Raw genomic sequence first — 16,480 nt, 5'->3', positions numbered from 1 at the left:
GATTAAAGGCATGCACCACCACTGCCCGGCCAGTTTTATGGAGTTCTTGTGCCCAGAAATGGTCTTCTGTTTCTTTGCCATTTTTTGTTCTGGTGCTGGTCCCCACTAGGGACCAACTATAGCATCCTGTGATTGTGGGTCAGTGGAGCAGATTCCCCCAGGAGTGGGTGTGTGGATCATGTTAGAACCCATGGCATCGGAGAGAAGGACCTCAGTTTGCTCATCTGTCAGATTGTGATGTTGAATCTGTCATTTTGGAGATTTCTCTAAGACCTAAATAAGCCCATCTGTGCTTGGTTCTAGAAAGGGCAGGATACCGGGGGATGCAGACACACCCTGCCTGTACATGGGGTCCAGGCCACATGTTCCACATTCTTCTTGCCTGCCCAGGCCGACTGCCTGGCGGGCTAGCAGCAGTTTCCTGGCCCTCTGACTCTCTGGGTTCTGGTTTGCCTTCTTGGGTTCTTGGGGAACACAGAAGAATTCAGAACCAGACACTGTCCAGGCTAAGGACCTTATCCAGGTACTGAGGACCAGGGGACTGGGACTCTGAAACATTCTCTTGCAGGTGTGGGTGGCTTAGCTAGGCTTGTCACTGCCTTTACCTGGCCAAGCTCTGTCAAGTGTCCTCTTATTCACGGCAGGGGAGTTTCCTACAGTGCACAGCACTTGATGCTAGCTCACGGTCACAGGTCATGGAGCTAGCTAGTAGTAACAGCATAGGATTCAGTTCTGCCATTGGTTGCCTAAGGCAGGCTCCAAGCCAGTCTGTCTTTGCCTCAGTTTCTCTTACTGCACTAATGACCTTAAACCATGTTTGCTACATGAATATTGTGCGGGTCTGAATGGGGTCAAGTCCCATGAGGTGACAAGACCCCCAAGGAATCACCTGCTCACTCGGAGGCCACAGATGTGACACCCAGTCCCCCCATCCTTAGGCAAATCAAAGACCCCAAGGTCAGGAGAAACTCCCCAAAGCTAGAGAGGGGGATTTCCTTCTCCCCACCTCCGTTCTCAGAGAATAGTGGTAAGCAAGACCAGGAGGGAGATCTTCTGTCCAGAGTCCATCGCCATCAGCGGAACAAGTCTTCACTACAGAGTATCCATGCTGACAGACCTACAGCAAGACCTAAGGTGGAAGAGTGGCCTTCAGAAAGTAGGGACTCCAAGTGTCTCAAAAACGGAGAGGTGCCAGGGCAGATGTGGGGAGCCCCGTGAGGAGTGGGGGGTGCCAGGGCAGATGTGGGGAGCCCTGTGAGGAGTTGGGGGTGCCAGGGGCAGATGTGGAGGTGTTGGGAAGGGCCGGTGAGGAGTGTGTGTGTGTGTGTGTGTGTGGTCTTTCCAAAGAGGATATAAAACCTGAATTCTGGTCTCCATTTACCACATGGATGTGCCTGGAAATGCCTTCAGGCCTCAAGTCCCCAACTGGGTCTCAGTGACAGAGAGGCTGTACTAGGAAGACTGGGAGCAGCATAGTCTAGGGGAGGTTTCTCCTTCTCTTGTTTCTCCCCTCAAGCCTAACAACTGAGGCCTTTAGTGTCTCCAGAAGACCCAAAGAGTCTGTTCCTGGTGTGGGCACAGGTTCAGGGGAAGAGGGAGTTTTGGCATGCGTGTGTAAGGGCATGGGGTGGGGCAGGTAGGAGTGAGGACCCACCCACTCTTTTGCTCACAGATCCGGGAGACCTCAGAGGAATTACCGTGGGGATGGGAAAAAGTCACTTTAAAGGTCAGACTTGACCACTGTGTACCTGCCCCCCCACCCCAGCCCTGGATGGATAGAGCCCAAGGAAGGTTCTAGTCAGGGCTCTGGCTGGGAGTGACATCCTGCCATGCGTGGTTGTTTTGCCTTTTTTTCTTCAAAGGGGGAAGGAAAAAGGACAGAAAAAAAAAATCCTGCAATTTTCCCTGGCTGGCATGACTCCTTCCCCAGTCTAAACGAGCATTGTCAGGTTCCAGGGCAGAGAATGTGCAGATGACCTGAGCCCCATCCTTCCTTGATGGGCTGTGTGGCTTTGGGGAAGTCATTTGTTCTCTCTGAGCTCCACTGGTTTGCTGTAAAGTTGGAGCTATAATGATGTTCCCAGGTAGAGTTTAGGAAATGTGTCATGAGACAGGTTGGCCCCGTCAGGTGGAGACCTCACGCACGTGACTCAGTGACTCCTTCTAACCTCCTGCCTTTTCTTTCTTTTTTTCTGAGTCAGAGTCTTATATCGTTATTTAAACTGGCCTAGAACACATAGCAATTCTCTTGCCTCAGTCTCCCACCATGCCAGGCCTCTCTTGCACTATCTAAAGCTGAAATCCAAGTTTTAGTATAAATTACTACAAACTTCATAACATCTAGCACAACCCAAATACTGAAACTATAGAAGACAATTTTTCCATAACTCTTCCATAGTAGGGATGGGATTCGATGCAGTGATTTTCGGAACAGAGCACCTCATTCATAGATGCTGGGCAGATAGCATTAGCATTGTATCTGTGGGTCTGTATGCATGTGTGTGTGCAGGCCCTTGCAAGCCAAAAGAGGGCATTAGACCCCCCCCCCCCGAGACTGGAGTTACAGATGGTTGTGAGCCACCCTGTGGGTGGTAGGAATTGAACCCAGATCTTCTGCAAGAGTAATAAGTGCTCTTAATGATAGAGCCCACCTCTCCAGAACCTTGTTCTTTTGTTTGTTTGACACAGGACCTTGGTGTGTAGCTCTGGCTGTCCTGGAGCCTGCTCTGTAGACCAGACTGGCCTTGAATTCACAGAGCTCTGCTTGCCTTGGCCTTCAAAGTGCTGGAATTAAAGGCACGAGTCACCAAGTACCTATGTGGAGGTCAGAGGACAACTTGTGGGAGTCAGCTTTTGCCTTCTACCAAGAAAAAACATGTGGGTTTAAGGGATCAGGCCTGATGGAGAGGGGATTTACTGGCTGAGCCATTTTTCCAGCTCTCTTTCTCTCTATCATTTATCTATCTATCTATCTATCTATCTATCTATCTATCTATCTATCTATCTATCTATCATCTATCATCTATCTATCTATCATCTATCTATCTATCTATCATCTATCTATCATCTATCTATCATCTATCTATCTATCTATCTATCTATCTATCATCTATCATCTATCTATCTATCTATCTATCATCTATCTATCATCTATCTATCTATCTATCTATTATCTATCATCTATCTATCTATCATCTATCTATCTATCATCTATCTATCATCTATCTATCTATCTATCATCTATCTATCTATCTATCATCTATCTACCTATCTATCTATCTATCTATCTATCTATCTATCTATCTATCTATCTTTTGTTTTGTTTTTCCAGACAGGGTTTCTCTGTGTAGCCCTGGCTGTCCTGGAACTCACTCTGTAGACCAGGCTGGCCTTGAACTCAGAAATCCACCTGCCTCTGACTCCTAAGTGCTGGAATTAAAGGCATGCCCCACCACTGCCTGCCTCTTCCTTTCTTCCTTCCTTCCTTTCTTTCTTTCTTTCTTTCTCTCTCTCTCTCTTTCTATTGACAGAGTTTCACTATGTAGACCAGGCTAGCCTTGAACTCCCAGAGATATGCCTGCCTCTGCCTTCTAAGTATTGGCACAGCCTCCATTCCTGTTTTTGTGGTGCTGGGGGTGGAACCCAACACTTCTTGTGTTATACAAGAGCTCCACTGGCCCTCTGCTTTAGCTCTGCTTCTTTAACTAACATCCCCTGAGCAGAGACCCTAAGGGACTCTTTTAATATTTTGACAGGGCAGACAAAGACCTCCTCCCCCTTCAGTCATCGAAGGATGGACCACCAGCTCCAGGTGTTTCTCTCTCTCTCTTTTTTTTAATTTATTTTTTTATTTTTATTTTTTTGGTTTTTCGAGACAGGGTTTCTCTGTGTAGCCCTGGCTGTCCTGGAACTCACTCTGTAGACCAGGCTGGTCTTGAGCTCAGAAATCTTCCTGCCTCTGCCTCCCACGTGCTGGGATTAAAGGCTGCGCCACCACCCGGGGGTGGTTCTCTTTTTGACTCTAGACTGTCTAAGCACTCACTCGTTTGGGACCCATGAGGGACACTAACTGTGTCCACCACTCCTCCCTGGGAACCTCCTAGACCTGAGCAGAGAGAAGAAGAAGGTGGCTGGTGGCCCTGTTCAGGGACAGTGCAGGGTCCTTTCTGTGGGTTCTGTACTAGGGCGTCTGCCACCGGCATGCTTCAGAGGACACAGAATACTTTTGTGCAAACTACAGTCAGCTAACAGCCCTCAGGGAAAGGGTGTTAAATGGAGAAAAGAAGGCCAGAAAGAGAGAGTGGAGAAAGGGGAACTCCTAAGCCTCCAGTCATTCTCTCCAAAGCCCCTCAGGGTGCATCTCTGTTCCCTCTCCTGACAGTAGAAGGTGTGGGCCCTGCTCAGCAACTGCAGGTGGGGCTGGAGAACCTTCCTTTCCTGACTTCATCTCACCTTCATCTCTAGGGAGAGACTGACCTGCCCTTGGGCAGGCTTACCACTGGAGACCAGGAAAAGTCCATCAGAGCCCCTTTGGGGACAGCATTGGATTGGTGCAAAGTTCACAAATGCTCTTCTGGGACAGGGTTGAGTGCTTTGTGTGGGAGCCTTGGAAAGACTCAAGGTCACCTGCCTGTTTCCCTACTTTTGCCTCTTGCACCAATGTCCCCAGGAGCAGCCCAAGGGCCAAGTATGTTCACAGCTCATGGGAGGAGGGCTCCATAGACACCTGCTCCTCCTGGGCCTCAGTTTACCTGGTGATCTGCCATCTATCTCAGAGACTCACCAGGTGACTCAGCCATCCAGGCCAGGGTACCTCCATTGGCCCACTGATCCGGAACCCTTACTGCCCCTCGACAGGAGAAGGGGACTGGAGCTTAGAGGGGAGGGAACACTTGCAAGCGCAGGGCCGGTCTGGTGTCTTGGAGGCAGGATCTGAGTAAATTTGACAAAGTGGGGCCTCACTGAGCCACACGTGTTTTGGAAAAGCCCCTCTAGAGAGCTCCAGAGATGGGTTAGTTGTTATTTGCTCTATGGCTCTTGCAGAAGATCCAGGTCAGATTCCCAGCACCTACATTAAATGACAGCTCACAAACGTCATTATAGCTCCAGGGACACCAACTACCTCTTCTGGACTCTGAGGACCTCTGCCCTCACTATGTGTATCCCTACACATGTGACCTGCTGCAGTGGCCTGTATCTTGTTTGTTTGTTTGTTTTATGAGACAGGGTTTCTCTGTGTATCCCTGGCTGTCCTAGACTCACTTTGTAAACCAGGCTGGCCTTGAACTCACAGAGATACCCCTGCCTCTGTCTCCCTAGTGCTGGGGTTAAAGGTATAGATAGGCTGGGCGGTGGTGGTGCACACCTTTGATCCCCGTGCTCAGGAGGCAGAGGCAGGAGGATCTTTGTGGTTCTTGGCCAGCCAAGTCTACATGGTGAGACTCTGTTTCAAAGAAACATCAAACGAAACCAAACTTAAAAAAAAAAAGTGTAAAAGAAGAAAAATATAGCTTCCAGAACCTGGCTTGAAACTGGCTCTCCCCAGACTCTGGGTACCCCACTAAGCCAGGCCCCGTGCACCCCACTACCCTGCCTTCACCGGAACCTCAGAGACACAAAGAGTCTTGCTAGGTGACAGACACTCCATCTTACACCTTTGAGTGAGGTCCTGACCTCTCTCTCCCCTTCAGGGAAAGGATTCTCTCTTCCCCATAACCATAATCTAAAAAGAAAGAAACTACTTAGGCTCTACAAAGCCTGGGGGCCTCTAAGGACATCTGACCGAGCCCCAGCTCCTTGGGTTCTCAGGACCTGGCCATCTCTCTTATGCTTCCTCCTCCCTGAAGTCATGCTGCAGGGTTTGGGACAATGGCCCTGTGAGGCAGCCCAAAGGCCATTCCTTGGCCCCTGGCCTCGGTGACAAGCAGTCTCTGCTGCCTGCTCGCTGACAGGCCACACGCCTGCTCTAAGCCTGCATGTGATGCCGACTAAGCCAGGGCAGACCCGGATGCTATTTTGGGGGTCTTCTTTCAACTATTTTGGCAAAGACCAAATGGCAGCCTCCTCTAAAATAGCTGCTCCAAGCCTAGGGGTCACCCCCCCACCCCCAGGAACCAGGTTGCCCAGGCCCATGGCTTCTCTGCCACTCATTCGAGTTAAATACAGACCCAGCATCTGGAGCTCCGAGAGACTCATGGAAATCCTGACAGCAAACCTATTACAAAAACCAAAATAAAGCCTGGTTGGTTGTAATGTCTCTCAGAGGACACTCAGCTACACAGCCGCCCCTGCATCCTTGGGAAATCACCAGGGCAGCTGGAAGAGGTGCCGGGGCGTCAAGGAGACAAGTCCCAGGCTTCCCAGCTCATCACACATGTGTGTGGGTCCCTTGAGAAGCTCTGTCTGTGGACAAATGTGTCTGTCTCAGAGATGGGCTAGGACCCCCTGAGATCAGGGAGCCAGGTTCCCCCAACACAGTACTCCATCTAAGGCTCTAGGATTTGTTAAGATGTCCACCATTGCTGACCTGGTTTGGAACACTGGTCAGCCTTTCTTAGTGCAGGCAGAGATGTAGCCCATGATGCTTTGCCACCTCTCTTCATATCCTGGCCTCTTCATGATCTACCTATGTGGGACTGACCTGGGGTATGCATGAGCTCTCAGCTCCCTGTCCTAGCTCTGTGAGCCTTGAAGAGGCCCCCAGGATGGCAGTGGGTTGAGATAGCCCCCTACCCACAAGGAGGCCTGAGATCATTGTCTTTTGTGTCTTGGACCTGCAATGGTATCAGGTTGAGAATCTAGGGAACATTTGATGCAAATGTTTACTTAGCCATTCGACAAACACTGGCTGCTCTGCCATTTATTTACTTTTAAAGATGATGATGATGATGATGATGATGATTTTGATTTTTCAAGACAGGGTTTCTCTGTGTAGCCCTGGCTGTCCTGGAACTCACTCTGTAGACCAGGCTGGCCTCAAACTCAGAAATTCGCCTGCCTCTGCCTCCCAAGTGCTGGGATTAAAGGCGTGTGCCACCACTGCCTGATGATTTTTATTATTTTTGTTTATATGTATGTGTGCATGTTTGTGTAGGTATATGTGCACAAGTGTGCAGGTGCCTTCACAGGCCAGAAGGTGTTGGATTCCCCGGAGCCAGAGTTATAGATCATTGTGAGCTATTCTACCCTGGTGCTGGGAACTCCAGGCCCTTTTAGCCCTTCCTTTCTCTCTCTCTCTCTCTCTCTCTCTCTCTCTCTCTCTCTCTCTCTCTCTCTTTTTTTAAGATTTATTTATTTCATGTATGTGGGCACAACACTGTCGCTGTCTTCTAACACAGCAGGAGAAGGCATCGGATGCCTGTTATAGATAGTTGTGGTTGCTGGGAATTGAACACAGGACCTCTGGAAGAGCAGTCAGTGCTCTTAACCACTGAGCCATCTCTCTAGTGCCCCCGGCCCTATTTTTTAACTTAAAAATAGATCTCAAGTAGCCCATGCTGTCCTCAAATTCACCATATAAAGCAGAGTGGTACTGACTGGATCCTCCTGCTTCCCCCTGCAGGGTGCTTGGTGAAAGGTGGGAATCTCCATTTGGGCTTTGCCCACCTCATAGATCGTGGGGGAGTTCTTGTAAGTGAACAGGGAAGCTGAGGTACACTGAGACTGCTCATGGTCAAACTCTACTAATACTATGTCAGCCAATAAGATGTGCTGCTGGCACAGGAAAGCCAAAGGTTCACATCTGCAATCACCGCCTCCGAAAGCCAAGGCAGGAGGATTACTGCGAGTTAGTTCAAGGCCAGCCTGGGATACACAGTGAGACCCAGCACATCACCCTTAATCCTGCAGACCCTCGGAGGGGCTCTGGGGCTCAAAAGGCAAATCCTGTTGGGTTCATGCTCCCTTGCTGTGCAGTGATGAGGAAGGCAGTAAGAGCAGGTCAGCTACAAGGCAGCTTGTGGGGAGCCCGGTGTGGAGTGAGCTCTGTACCTAGCCTCAGCCCTAGCCCCAAACACACTGGGGACCCTGGCCAGACCTAGCCAGGACCTTCCCACCCCACCCCCAGGGGCTTTGTCCTTGCCACTACCTTCTTATTGTGTCTTCTTGATCTTTGGGTCTCAGTCTGGACGCTGCCTACCCCCACACTCGATCTCGGTCAGAGCATCATCTGTTGTCCCTGCCATGTCACTTTAAAAGCTTCTCTTGGTTTTACCTCTCTTGCTGATGTCTGGATGGTGTGGCCACACTACTCTGGCCTTCCCTCTCTGCTGTGTGCATGGAGCTGGTGCTTAGCGTAGGGCAGGCAAGAAGAGCTGGTGTGGGTGGGCATTGTGTGTGGCAGTGTGCAGGCCTACCCCATCATCTGGAGACAGTCTCATCTGATGCTGGAGGTGGTCAAGGTGCCCCCTGTTACAGCACCACCCTGGTGGGCTCAGGAACACAACACAGCAAGATAACCAGACCTAAGCAGCCATTTTGTGCCGCAGCTGAGTAGATATCACACAACAAATATAGAGGGAAAAGGTGAGTATTTCCTGGGTCCCTGATGGGTGGAGAGCAATCTCACCCCTGGGCCTCTCAGATCTAGCCTTCAGCCCGAGCCCATCCCAATGTCTCAGTGTACACACCTTTAAGTGGGGATCATTGCAGCCAAGCTTGAGGGTCACCAGGAGAACCCACAAGATGATGAGTGCAAAGCCCTAGGTCACACGAAAACTCTTGGTGTGCCCACTGAGTTCATGAGCATTAGGGTATGCTTTTTTTTTCTTTTAAAGATTTATTTATTATTGTAGTTGTCTTTTTTTTTTTTTTTTTTTTTTTTTTTTTTTTCTCGAGACAGGAGTTTCTCTGTGTCGCCTTGGCTGTCCTGGAACTCACTCTGTAGACCAGGCTGGCCTCGACTCAGAAATCTGCCTGCCTCTGCCTCCCAAGTCCTGGGATTAAAGTGTGTGCCACCACCACCTGGCACACTGTAGCTGTCTTTAGACACACAAGAAGGGGGTGTCAGATCTCATTACGAGCGGTTGTGAGCCACCATGTGGTTGCTGGGATTTGAACTCAGGACCTTCAGAAGAGCAGTCAGTGCTCTTTCTACTGAGCCATCCCGCCAGTTCAGGATATGCTTTAATAGGGATTCCTAGCCAGGTGTGATGGCTCACTCCTTTAATTCCAGCACTTGGGAGGCAGAGGCAGGGGGATGTGGGATGTCTGAGTGTAAGGCTAGCCAGATCTACATAGAAAATTCCAGGCCAGCCAGGGCTACATGGTGAGACCCTGTTTTAAAAAACAAACAAAAGGGCCCAAGAGATGGTTTATCAGCTAAGAGTGCTTATAAAAATAAATATATAAATAATAAATTAAAATTTAGAGGGCTGGAAAGATGGCTCAGTGGTCCTAAGTGGCTTAGGTCCTTCCAGAGGTCCTAAGTTCAAATCCCAGCAAACACATGATGGCTCACAACCATCTATAAATGGGATCTGATGCCCTCTTCTGGTGTGTCAGAAGACAGCGACAGTATACATAGATATAATAATAAATAAATCTTAAAAAAAAATTTAGATAGAGGTTCCTGGCTGGCAGGAATTTAGAAAGGCTGGCAGGCATTGGGGCACTGGCATTCTATCCAGGGCCATCTGGGGAGCACAGCCTGGCTAGGGGACTGTATTTTAGAGCCATGTGGGTTGATTGGCAGGAGACAGACCTTACTTTGCAGTCCAAGTTGACCACAAACCTGTCATTCTCCTGCCTCAACCTCCTGAGTCCTGGGATGATAGGCCTGTACCACCCACTGTGTTTCACTACACATGCTTGTCAGTGTCCTAGACAGGAAACTGAGCACCATGCAAGCCACTGTGAGCCAGCAGGGGTCTAGAGCTCACAGTGGGCCTGATTGTAGCCCTGCCTTCCCCACTTCTGAGCAAGCAGCTTCTCTTCTTTGGGCCTCAGTTCCCCTTCTGTCCCATCGGGGATACTGAAGCGGTGAGCTACCACAGCTTGGCATGGAAAATGTTTCCAGCCCCACTGTTCTTCCAAGCTCAGTCACCACGTTGAGGTGCAGCAAGAGTGGACCCCTGCTGTATCCCTGGCCTGGTTCTCCTGGCTACAGCACCTGACCTGCCAGACCCTACTCCTGTGCCTGTGCCATCTTGTGTAATTCTGAGCCTGTTGGGGTGGCCAACCATGACTCACCCAGGTAAACTCACCTGCAGAGAACGCCCAAGCCAGCTCCACACTTGAGCTCATCCCCGAGGCCACTGCCATCTGCTGGCAGGTAGTAGTACTGTATGGGGTGGTCCTGAGCCACAGAACTGTCACCTGGGAGTCCCCATAATTACATCAGACCTATCCAGATGCTACCCTGGAAACACTCAACTTGGCCAGGCATGAGGGCTCACCCCTACCATCCTGATACTCTGGAGTTGGAGGTAGGAGGATGGCCAAAAGTTTCAGACCAGCCTGCGCTTGCGTCCTAGCATCAGGTCCCCATCAAAACAACATGCACAGTCCCCTTGTCTAAGTTGTGACCTTGACGAATTTATATTGAGCACACTGCCCTGTCACTGATACCCTTTCTAGAACATTTTCTTCACCTGAAGAGGGCCCCATCCACTTACAGTCTCCTGGCTCCCTGTTGTGGGCACTGCTGGGGCTCTTAGTGTCTGTATGGACCTGTGTCTTGTCTCCTGGCACAGTTTTGGGGTGACCTTGGAGTCCCATGCAGCTCATGTTTGTTTGTTTTCCTTTCCTGTTTTATTTTTGAGATAGGGTCTTCCGACATAGCTCCAGCTATCCTGAGCCTTACTATGTAGATCAGGCTAGTCTTGAACTCACAAATATCCTCCAGTCTCTGCCTTTTACCCCAGCATTGGGATTAAGGGTATATACTACCACACCCAGCCACAGGCTCTTGCCACTAGGCTCCACTCCTTTGTTTTCCTTTTGGTACAAAGCAGGTGGCAGGACAAGCTTTAGAGTCCTCAGATCTTGCCCAGTAGGTCTTTCACTGGCTGTGTGGCCTCAGGAAAACCATCTACCCTCTCTGAGCAGGTTTTCTCATCAGTGAACAGCCTCTAGGGACAGCAAGCAACGGCCCAGTCTGTTCTACCTTCACCCACACGGTTTACAAGCATGTGCTCCGATCATGTCAGGAGCTCCAGGCTCGGAGGCACGGACCTGAAGTTCCAGGGACTCAGTCATTAAACAGCCCAGTGTGCTCAGAAGTGAATGATGAGAAGGGGGCAACCTGGAGACAAACAGAGGGAAGAAAAGTGCCCGTGGCACGCGCAAAGGAGTTTGGGAACAAACATGGTTGGAGTGGTGACAGTGAGCAAGGGTCAGGGGTCATAGGGTGAAAGGGCAGGGTCTAAAGATGTGCTGTTGATCATCTTGGACAGATTGAAATATTCTGTTCTCTCTTTCTTTCTCTCGCTCCTCCCTCCCTTTTCTTTCTCCCTCTGTGTGTGGTATATGCATTTACATGTGTGTGTGTCTTGCCTGTGTGTGTATACATGGAGGCCAGTGGTATCTAGTATCTTCCTCTATCCACCTTAGATTTTTTTTAAGAAAATTAAGATAGATTCTCTCTACAGAGCCCTGGAAGGTTTGGAATTCTCTATGTAGGCCAGGCTAGCCTTGAACTCACAACTCACAGAGATCCTACTGTCTCTGCCTTCTGAGTGCTGAAATCCATTTTAATTTTTGAGACAGGTTTTCTTTCTTTTTGTTTTTGTTTTTTTTTTTTTTTGAAACAAGGTTTCTCTGTATAGCCCCTGGCTGTCCTGGACCTCACTCTGTAGACCAGGCTGGCCTCGAACTCAGAAATCCACCTGCCTCTGCCTCCCAAGTGCTGGGATTAAAGGCGTGTGTCACCACCGCCCGGCCGAGACAGGTTTTCTTTGAACCTAGAGTTCACTGATTCATCCAGGCTATGCAATCAGTCCTGGAGATCCTCATATCTGTCTCAGTACAGAATTATGGTTGCAGGAGGACACCGCAGTACTATCCTTTTAAATGGGTATTGGAGATTCAAACTCAGGTCCTTAACCTTGTACAACAAACACTTAACTCACTAAGCTATCGCCCTAGCTCCTTCCCTCTCTTCCTTTTTCTTTTCTTTTTTTTTTTTGGGGGGGTGGGTGGAGGATGTCTCATTGAGCCCAGGCTGAACTCAGACTCATGAATGTAGCTGAGGATGGCCTTGAACTTCGGATCCTCTCACTTCTGCCTCCTGAGTGCTAGGTTCTCAGTTGTGTACCACCACACCCAGTGTATGAGGTGCTAAGGATGGAACCCAGGTTGCATGATAGGCAACCGTTCTGTAACTGAGCTGCATCTCAGCCTGCTCAGCGGTGCCACCCAGCGACTTCTGGAAGGGACACTGTAGCCAACCACAGCCCTACATCACAGCACTCCAGGTGTCCACCTGCCGGGCCTCTGGTGGACAGTTTCATGACATTTAGCCATCCCTGCATCTATCTGCAGAACTTTCTCCTCTCCCAAGACAGAAACTCTGACTCCACCAAACATCCCCTACCTCTCCTGACTCTTGGCAGCTTTATCCCCCTTTGTCTCTGTAGATCTGACATCCTGCACATGTGACCTGGGACCTGCTTAAGTCACTCAGGGTCAAACTCTCTCCCAGAATTTTCTTCCCATTCCAGGCAGAGTAATAGTCACCATGTGTCTGGCCCCGTTTTGCCTGTTGGGATGGAGATGAGAACTCTGGTTACATCCCCTAGAGGCCCCTCAGTGAGTCTAGGTGTGTCTGCCTACTTGGCCTGGAGTCCTGCCCTCTCTGGCTTGTGGGATACGCCCATCAAGGTTGCTATGGTTATTCTGGGTCCAGCTTTGTGTTCTCAGAGCTGCCACCCTAGTCCTCACGACAACCGCACTTTAAATGTTCATCCCTGACCCTTCTGGGGAAATGTCCGTGAAGGCTTTACTCACAGAGCCTGGGCTGTTCTTAGACCACCACCCCCACTCAGGTTCCCACCCCCCAGACCCCTCGCCCTCTTCTTCTGAGGCTCCTTCTCTGACCTACTCCAGTCCCCTTTGTGTGGCAGGAAACACTGCTTCCTCACTTCCTCTTGCTACCTCTAGGCTGAGGCCTTTGCCCTCCCAGGAGCTTGGGTGACTTTGAGCCTGGGAGCTGACCTGTCCCTGTCTCTGCATTATGGGCTCTTCTTCCTTTTAGGGTCACCCGAGGCCAGGTACACAACTTTCTGGGGAAGCTGAAACAAATGTCACAGCTGCATTGGGGTAGGGTTCAAGGGCCTGTGTGGGTTATTCTAGACCTCAGATCCCATCTCTAGCACTGCAACACACACCACACACACACACACACACATAAAACATACCACAAATGACAACAAAAAACAAAACAACCAGAAACAAACAAAATATCACCAACCAGATGGCGCCTTTCACAGCAGAAATGTATTGTCGCAAGCTAAAGGCCAGAAGGTCCAAGGTCAAGCTGGTGGGCAAGGGTTTTCAAGGCTCGCTTGCCATGCCTCCTGAGCTTCTGGGCTCTGGCAGCCTCCAGCCACTTAGCTGTGGAAGCTTCACCCTGACTTAGCCCCCAATTCCTCAGGGAACAATTCTGGGTTCTGGGGCCTACTGAGGGGCTAAGTCTGCATCTATCTATCCTAAGGCTGAGGGCAGCTCTATGCCAAGGTTCTCAGCACAAAGATGCAGAGGGAGCTGGGCCTGTCTGGAGGTTGGCTGTCAGGAGAGCCTGGAACCCTGGAGATGGGTAGCAAGAACGAAGGAAGAAAGGGACCCCTGCTTGAAGTCCTGATAAAAACAGTTCCCAGAGAAACACATGGCTTCCAGGGTGGCATGCTTCCTCTCCGTGACCAACCTGACTGGGTTTGAAATCACCTGGCAGACTCACCTCTGTGCTTGTCTGTGAGGGTGTTTTCAGGGTAGTTTAACTGAAGGAAGACCCACCCAGAATGGGTGGCACCATAGGGGGCACCATCCCATGGACTGGGACCCTAGACTGAGTAAAAAGGAGGAAGTGAGCTGAGCACCAGCGTTCATCTCTCTGCCCCCCGCCCCCCCGCTGTCTCAGGCCCTGTTCCATGGCTTCCCCAGCATGAGCCTAAAAGGAGAAAGAAGTAGGCACCACACTCATCTCTCTCTGCTGAGCCCCAGCCATCCCCACTCTGTTTCCTGGCTTGTGGAGATGTGAACTGGCTCTTCTACCACAGCCTCCATCCTCCCTCATTGTCCCCCCTTCCCCTCCCCATGAGGTACTGTGTCCCTTCAGACTGTGAGCCAAAGCGAACCCCTTCTCCCTGCCAATGCTTCTTGTCAGGTGTTTGCTCACATCAATGAAGGAATTAACACAGGGAGAGAGGGGATCTGAAACCAGAACAAACCTCTTAACCTCTTTTCTTCTCTGGATCCATACAAACTATATACATTACACACACACACACACACACACACACACACAGACACACGCACACACACACATGCACACACACACACACATGCACACACACATGCACACACACACACATGCACACACACATGTACACACACACACACGCACACACACACACATGCACACACACACACAGAGGCAGGGGCCTGGAAGTCAAAAGTCCAGGGTCAGTTTGTGTGCATGCTTCACACACACATCCTCTCAGGAATACACCAACACCCTTCTACACACACACTTTTGGGTATTTGCAGACACAAGAATGCCCTCACACACACACACACACACACACACACACACACACACACGTAGCAGCTCAGCCCTTTCTCAGGACACACATAGCCTGCCTGACACTGTGCAGTGAAGCCCGCAGACCTCTGCCTTCCTCACCCTCCACAGAATATCTCAGTTGGAGCCTCAGGGCATGCTAAGCCTGCATCCCAGCTGTTAAATAGCAAGACAGAAAGACATCTTTAATGTCTGAATCACAGCCCCCACCCCCACTGTCCACTGCCTCAGGTCGCCAGGACTGTCTGCCATTGCCTGGGCTCCACCTGGGGTTAGGATGACCCCTGTAATAAGAACTCCCTCTCATGTAACTCCACATACATCTTGAACGTTGAGTCTTCTAGAGTCTCTGACTCAAGCCCCTTAGCAGCTGGCACTTGTTCTTTGAAAGCCACAAAAGACTTGCAAGTTCTTGGTCCCCCAAGCAGCCGGCCCAGAGACAAGAGTAGGGAGGCCAGGGCCCCAAGTGGATCCTGGGTGCCTGCTGGGGTTGGTCTCAGAGGGCTTTCCAGGTGGCCACTCAGGCCACAGCCAGTCCACCTGTATGCAGCTGGGTGCTTGGAGTGGCCCTGGTAGACAAAGTCTCCATTTTGCCATGGTCACCTGGGCTCTGCTTCTTCTCTCTCTGCTGCCCGGGCTGGCTGCCCTCTTCTGGGGTTTGTGTCTGGCCACTCTGCAGCAGCTGCACCATCTCATGGTCCTTGTCGCCTAGCACTCGGGGCAGGAAGAGAGAGGACTTCTGTGTGCGGCGGGTCTTGAAGCCCCTGCGTGGCCGACCCTTGCCATTCACCGACACGTACCAAGGTCTCTGGGCACCAGGCTGCCATCGAGCCCCTGGCCCATTGGGCCCTGTGCGGTACAGGCGGGAAGCATACGTGTTGTAGCCCAGCTCATGGATCCGTTCCACAAACTCACACTCTGCATTGTAGTGCTCCTATGGGACAGAAGCCACAGTCAACAGCCTTGGAGGCCATGATGTCAATGGGGCCTTGCCTCCCCAATGCCTCCCTCTCTTCTGAGGCTGCCTGGACCAGCTGCTCACACCTGTCACTGTCTAGGCAGCCTGGCTATCCTACCTTTCCAAGACTGTGTATGTCCTGCTCCAAGTGACTTCCCTCCACTATCCCCTTTTGCTGTAATCTTGCACTTGGCTCAGTGCTTGGTATGTGGTAGACAGAGCATGTTAGAGGTGGCTGGCTGGCTGGTGTGTCAGAGGGTGGATGAATGGATGTGCTGGTGAGTGACTGGACAGGGGGATGGATGTGATGGGTGGGTGGGTAGCTAGGTATGTTGCTGAGTGAATGAGTGACTGTGTAGGCCGATGGACAAATGAATGTATAGGCGGCTAGATAATTGGGTGCAAGGATGGTACATAGGTGGTAGATGGATGGATATAGGTTGATAAGTGTGTAGGTGCATGGATGGTTGGGATATATGAATGAATGTATAGATGGAAGTGTGGGTAGATGACTGAGTGTGTAAGTGGGTGGATAGATGGCTGGCTGAATGGATGGATGGATAGATGGATGGATGATAGACAATGAATGGACAGGCTGGAGGGCAGAGAGGTTGCCAGCCGGTCACCCAAGTCTAAAGTTGTTGCAGCTCTGAGTGAGAAGGTATAAGGCCCCTGTGACAAGGTGCTACTTCTGGGGTTAGGCAGCAGGAGGTGAGCTGAGGTGAGGTGAGGTGAGGTGAGGTGAGGTGAGGTGAGGTGAGGAGAGGTGAGGAGAGGTGAGGTGA

At 50.6% G+C, this 16,480-nt stretch overlaps 1 protein-coding gene across 1 annotated transcript in view; it reads right to left on the bottom strand.

Moving 5' to 3' along the window:
- Positions 1-14,871: 14,871 nt before the first annotated feature.
- Positions 14,872-16,480, bottom strand: part of Fgf3 (fibroblast growth factor 3) — a 6,452-nt gene continuing 4,843 nt past the window's right edge. The window contains exon 4 of the mRNA XM_031384684.1: positions 14,872-15,671. Within this exon, the coding sequence (XP_031240544.1) occupies positions 15,258-15,671 (414 nt within the window). The 3' untranslated portion in view covers positions 14,872-15,257. The remainder of the gene's footprint in view (positions 15,672-16,480) is intronic.

The sequence above is a fragment of the Mastomys coucha genome, unplaced genomic scaffold (assembly GCF_008632895.1).
Source record: "Mastomys coucha isolate ucsf_1 unplaced genomic scaffold, UCSF_Mcou_1 pScaffold21, whole genome shotgun sequence".
Classification (NCBI taxonomy): domain Eukaryota; kingdom Metazoa; phylum Chordata; class Mammalia; order Rodentia; family Muridae; genus Mastomys; species Mastomys coucha.
The sequence above is the reverse complement of the archived record's forward strand: the minus strand, read 5'-3'. Positions and strand labels throughout refer to the sequence as shown.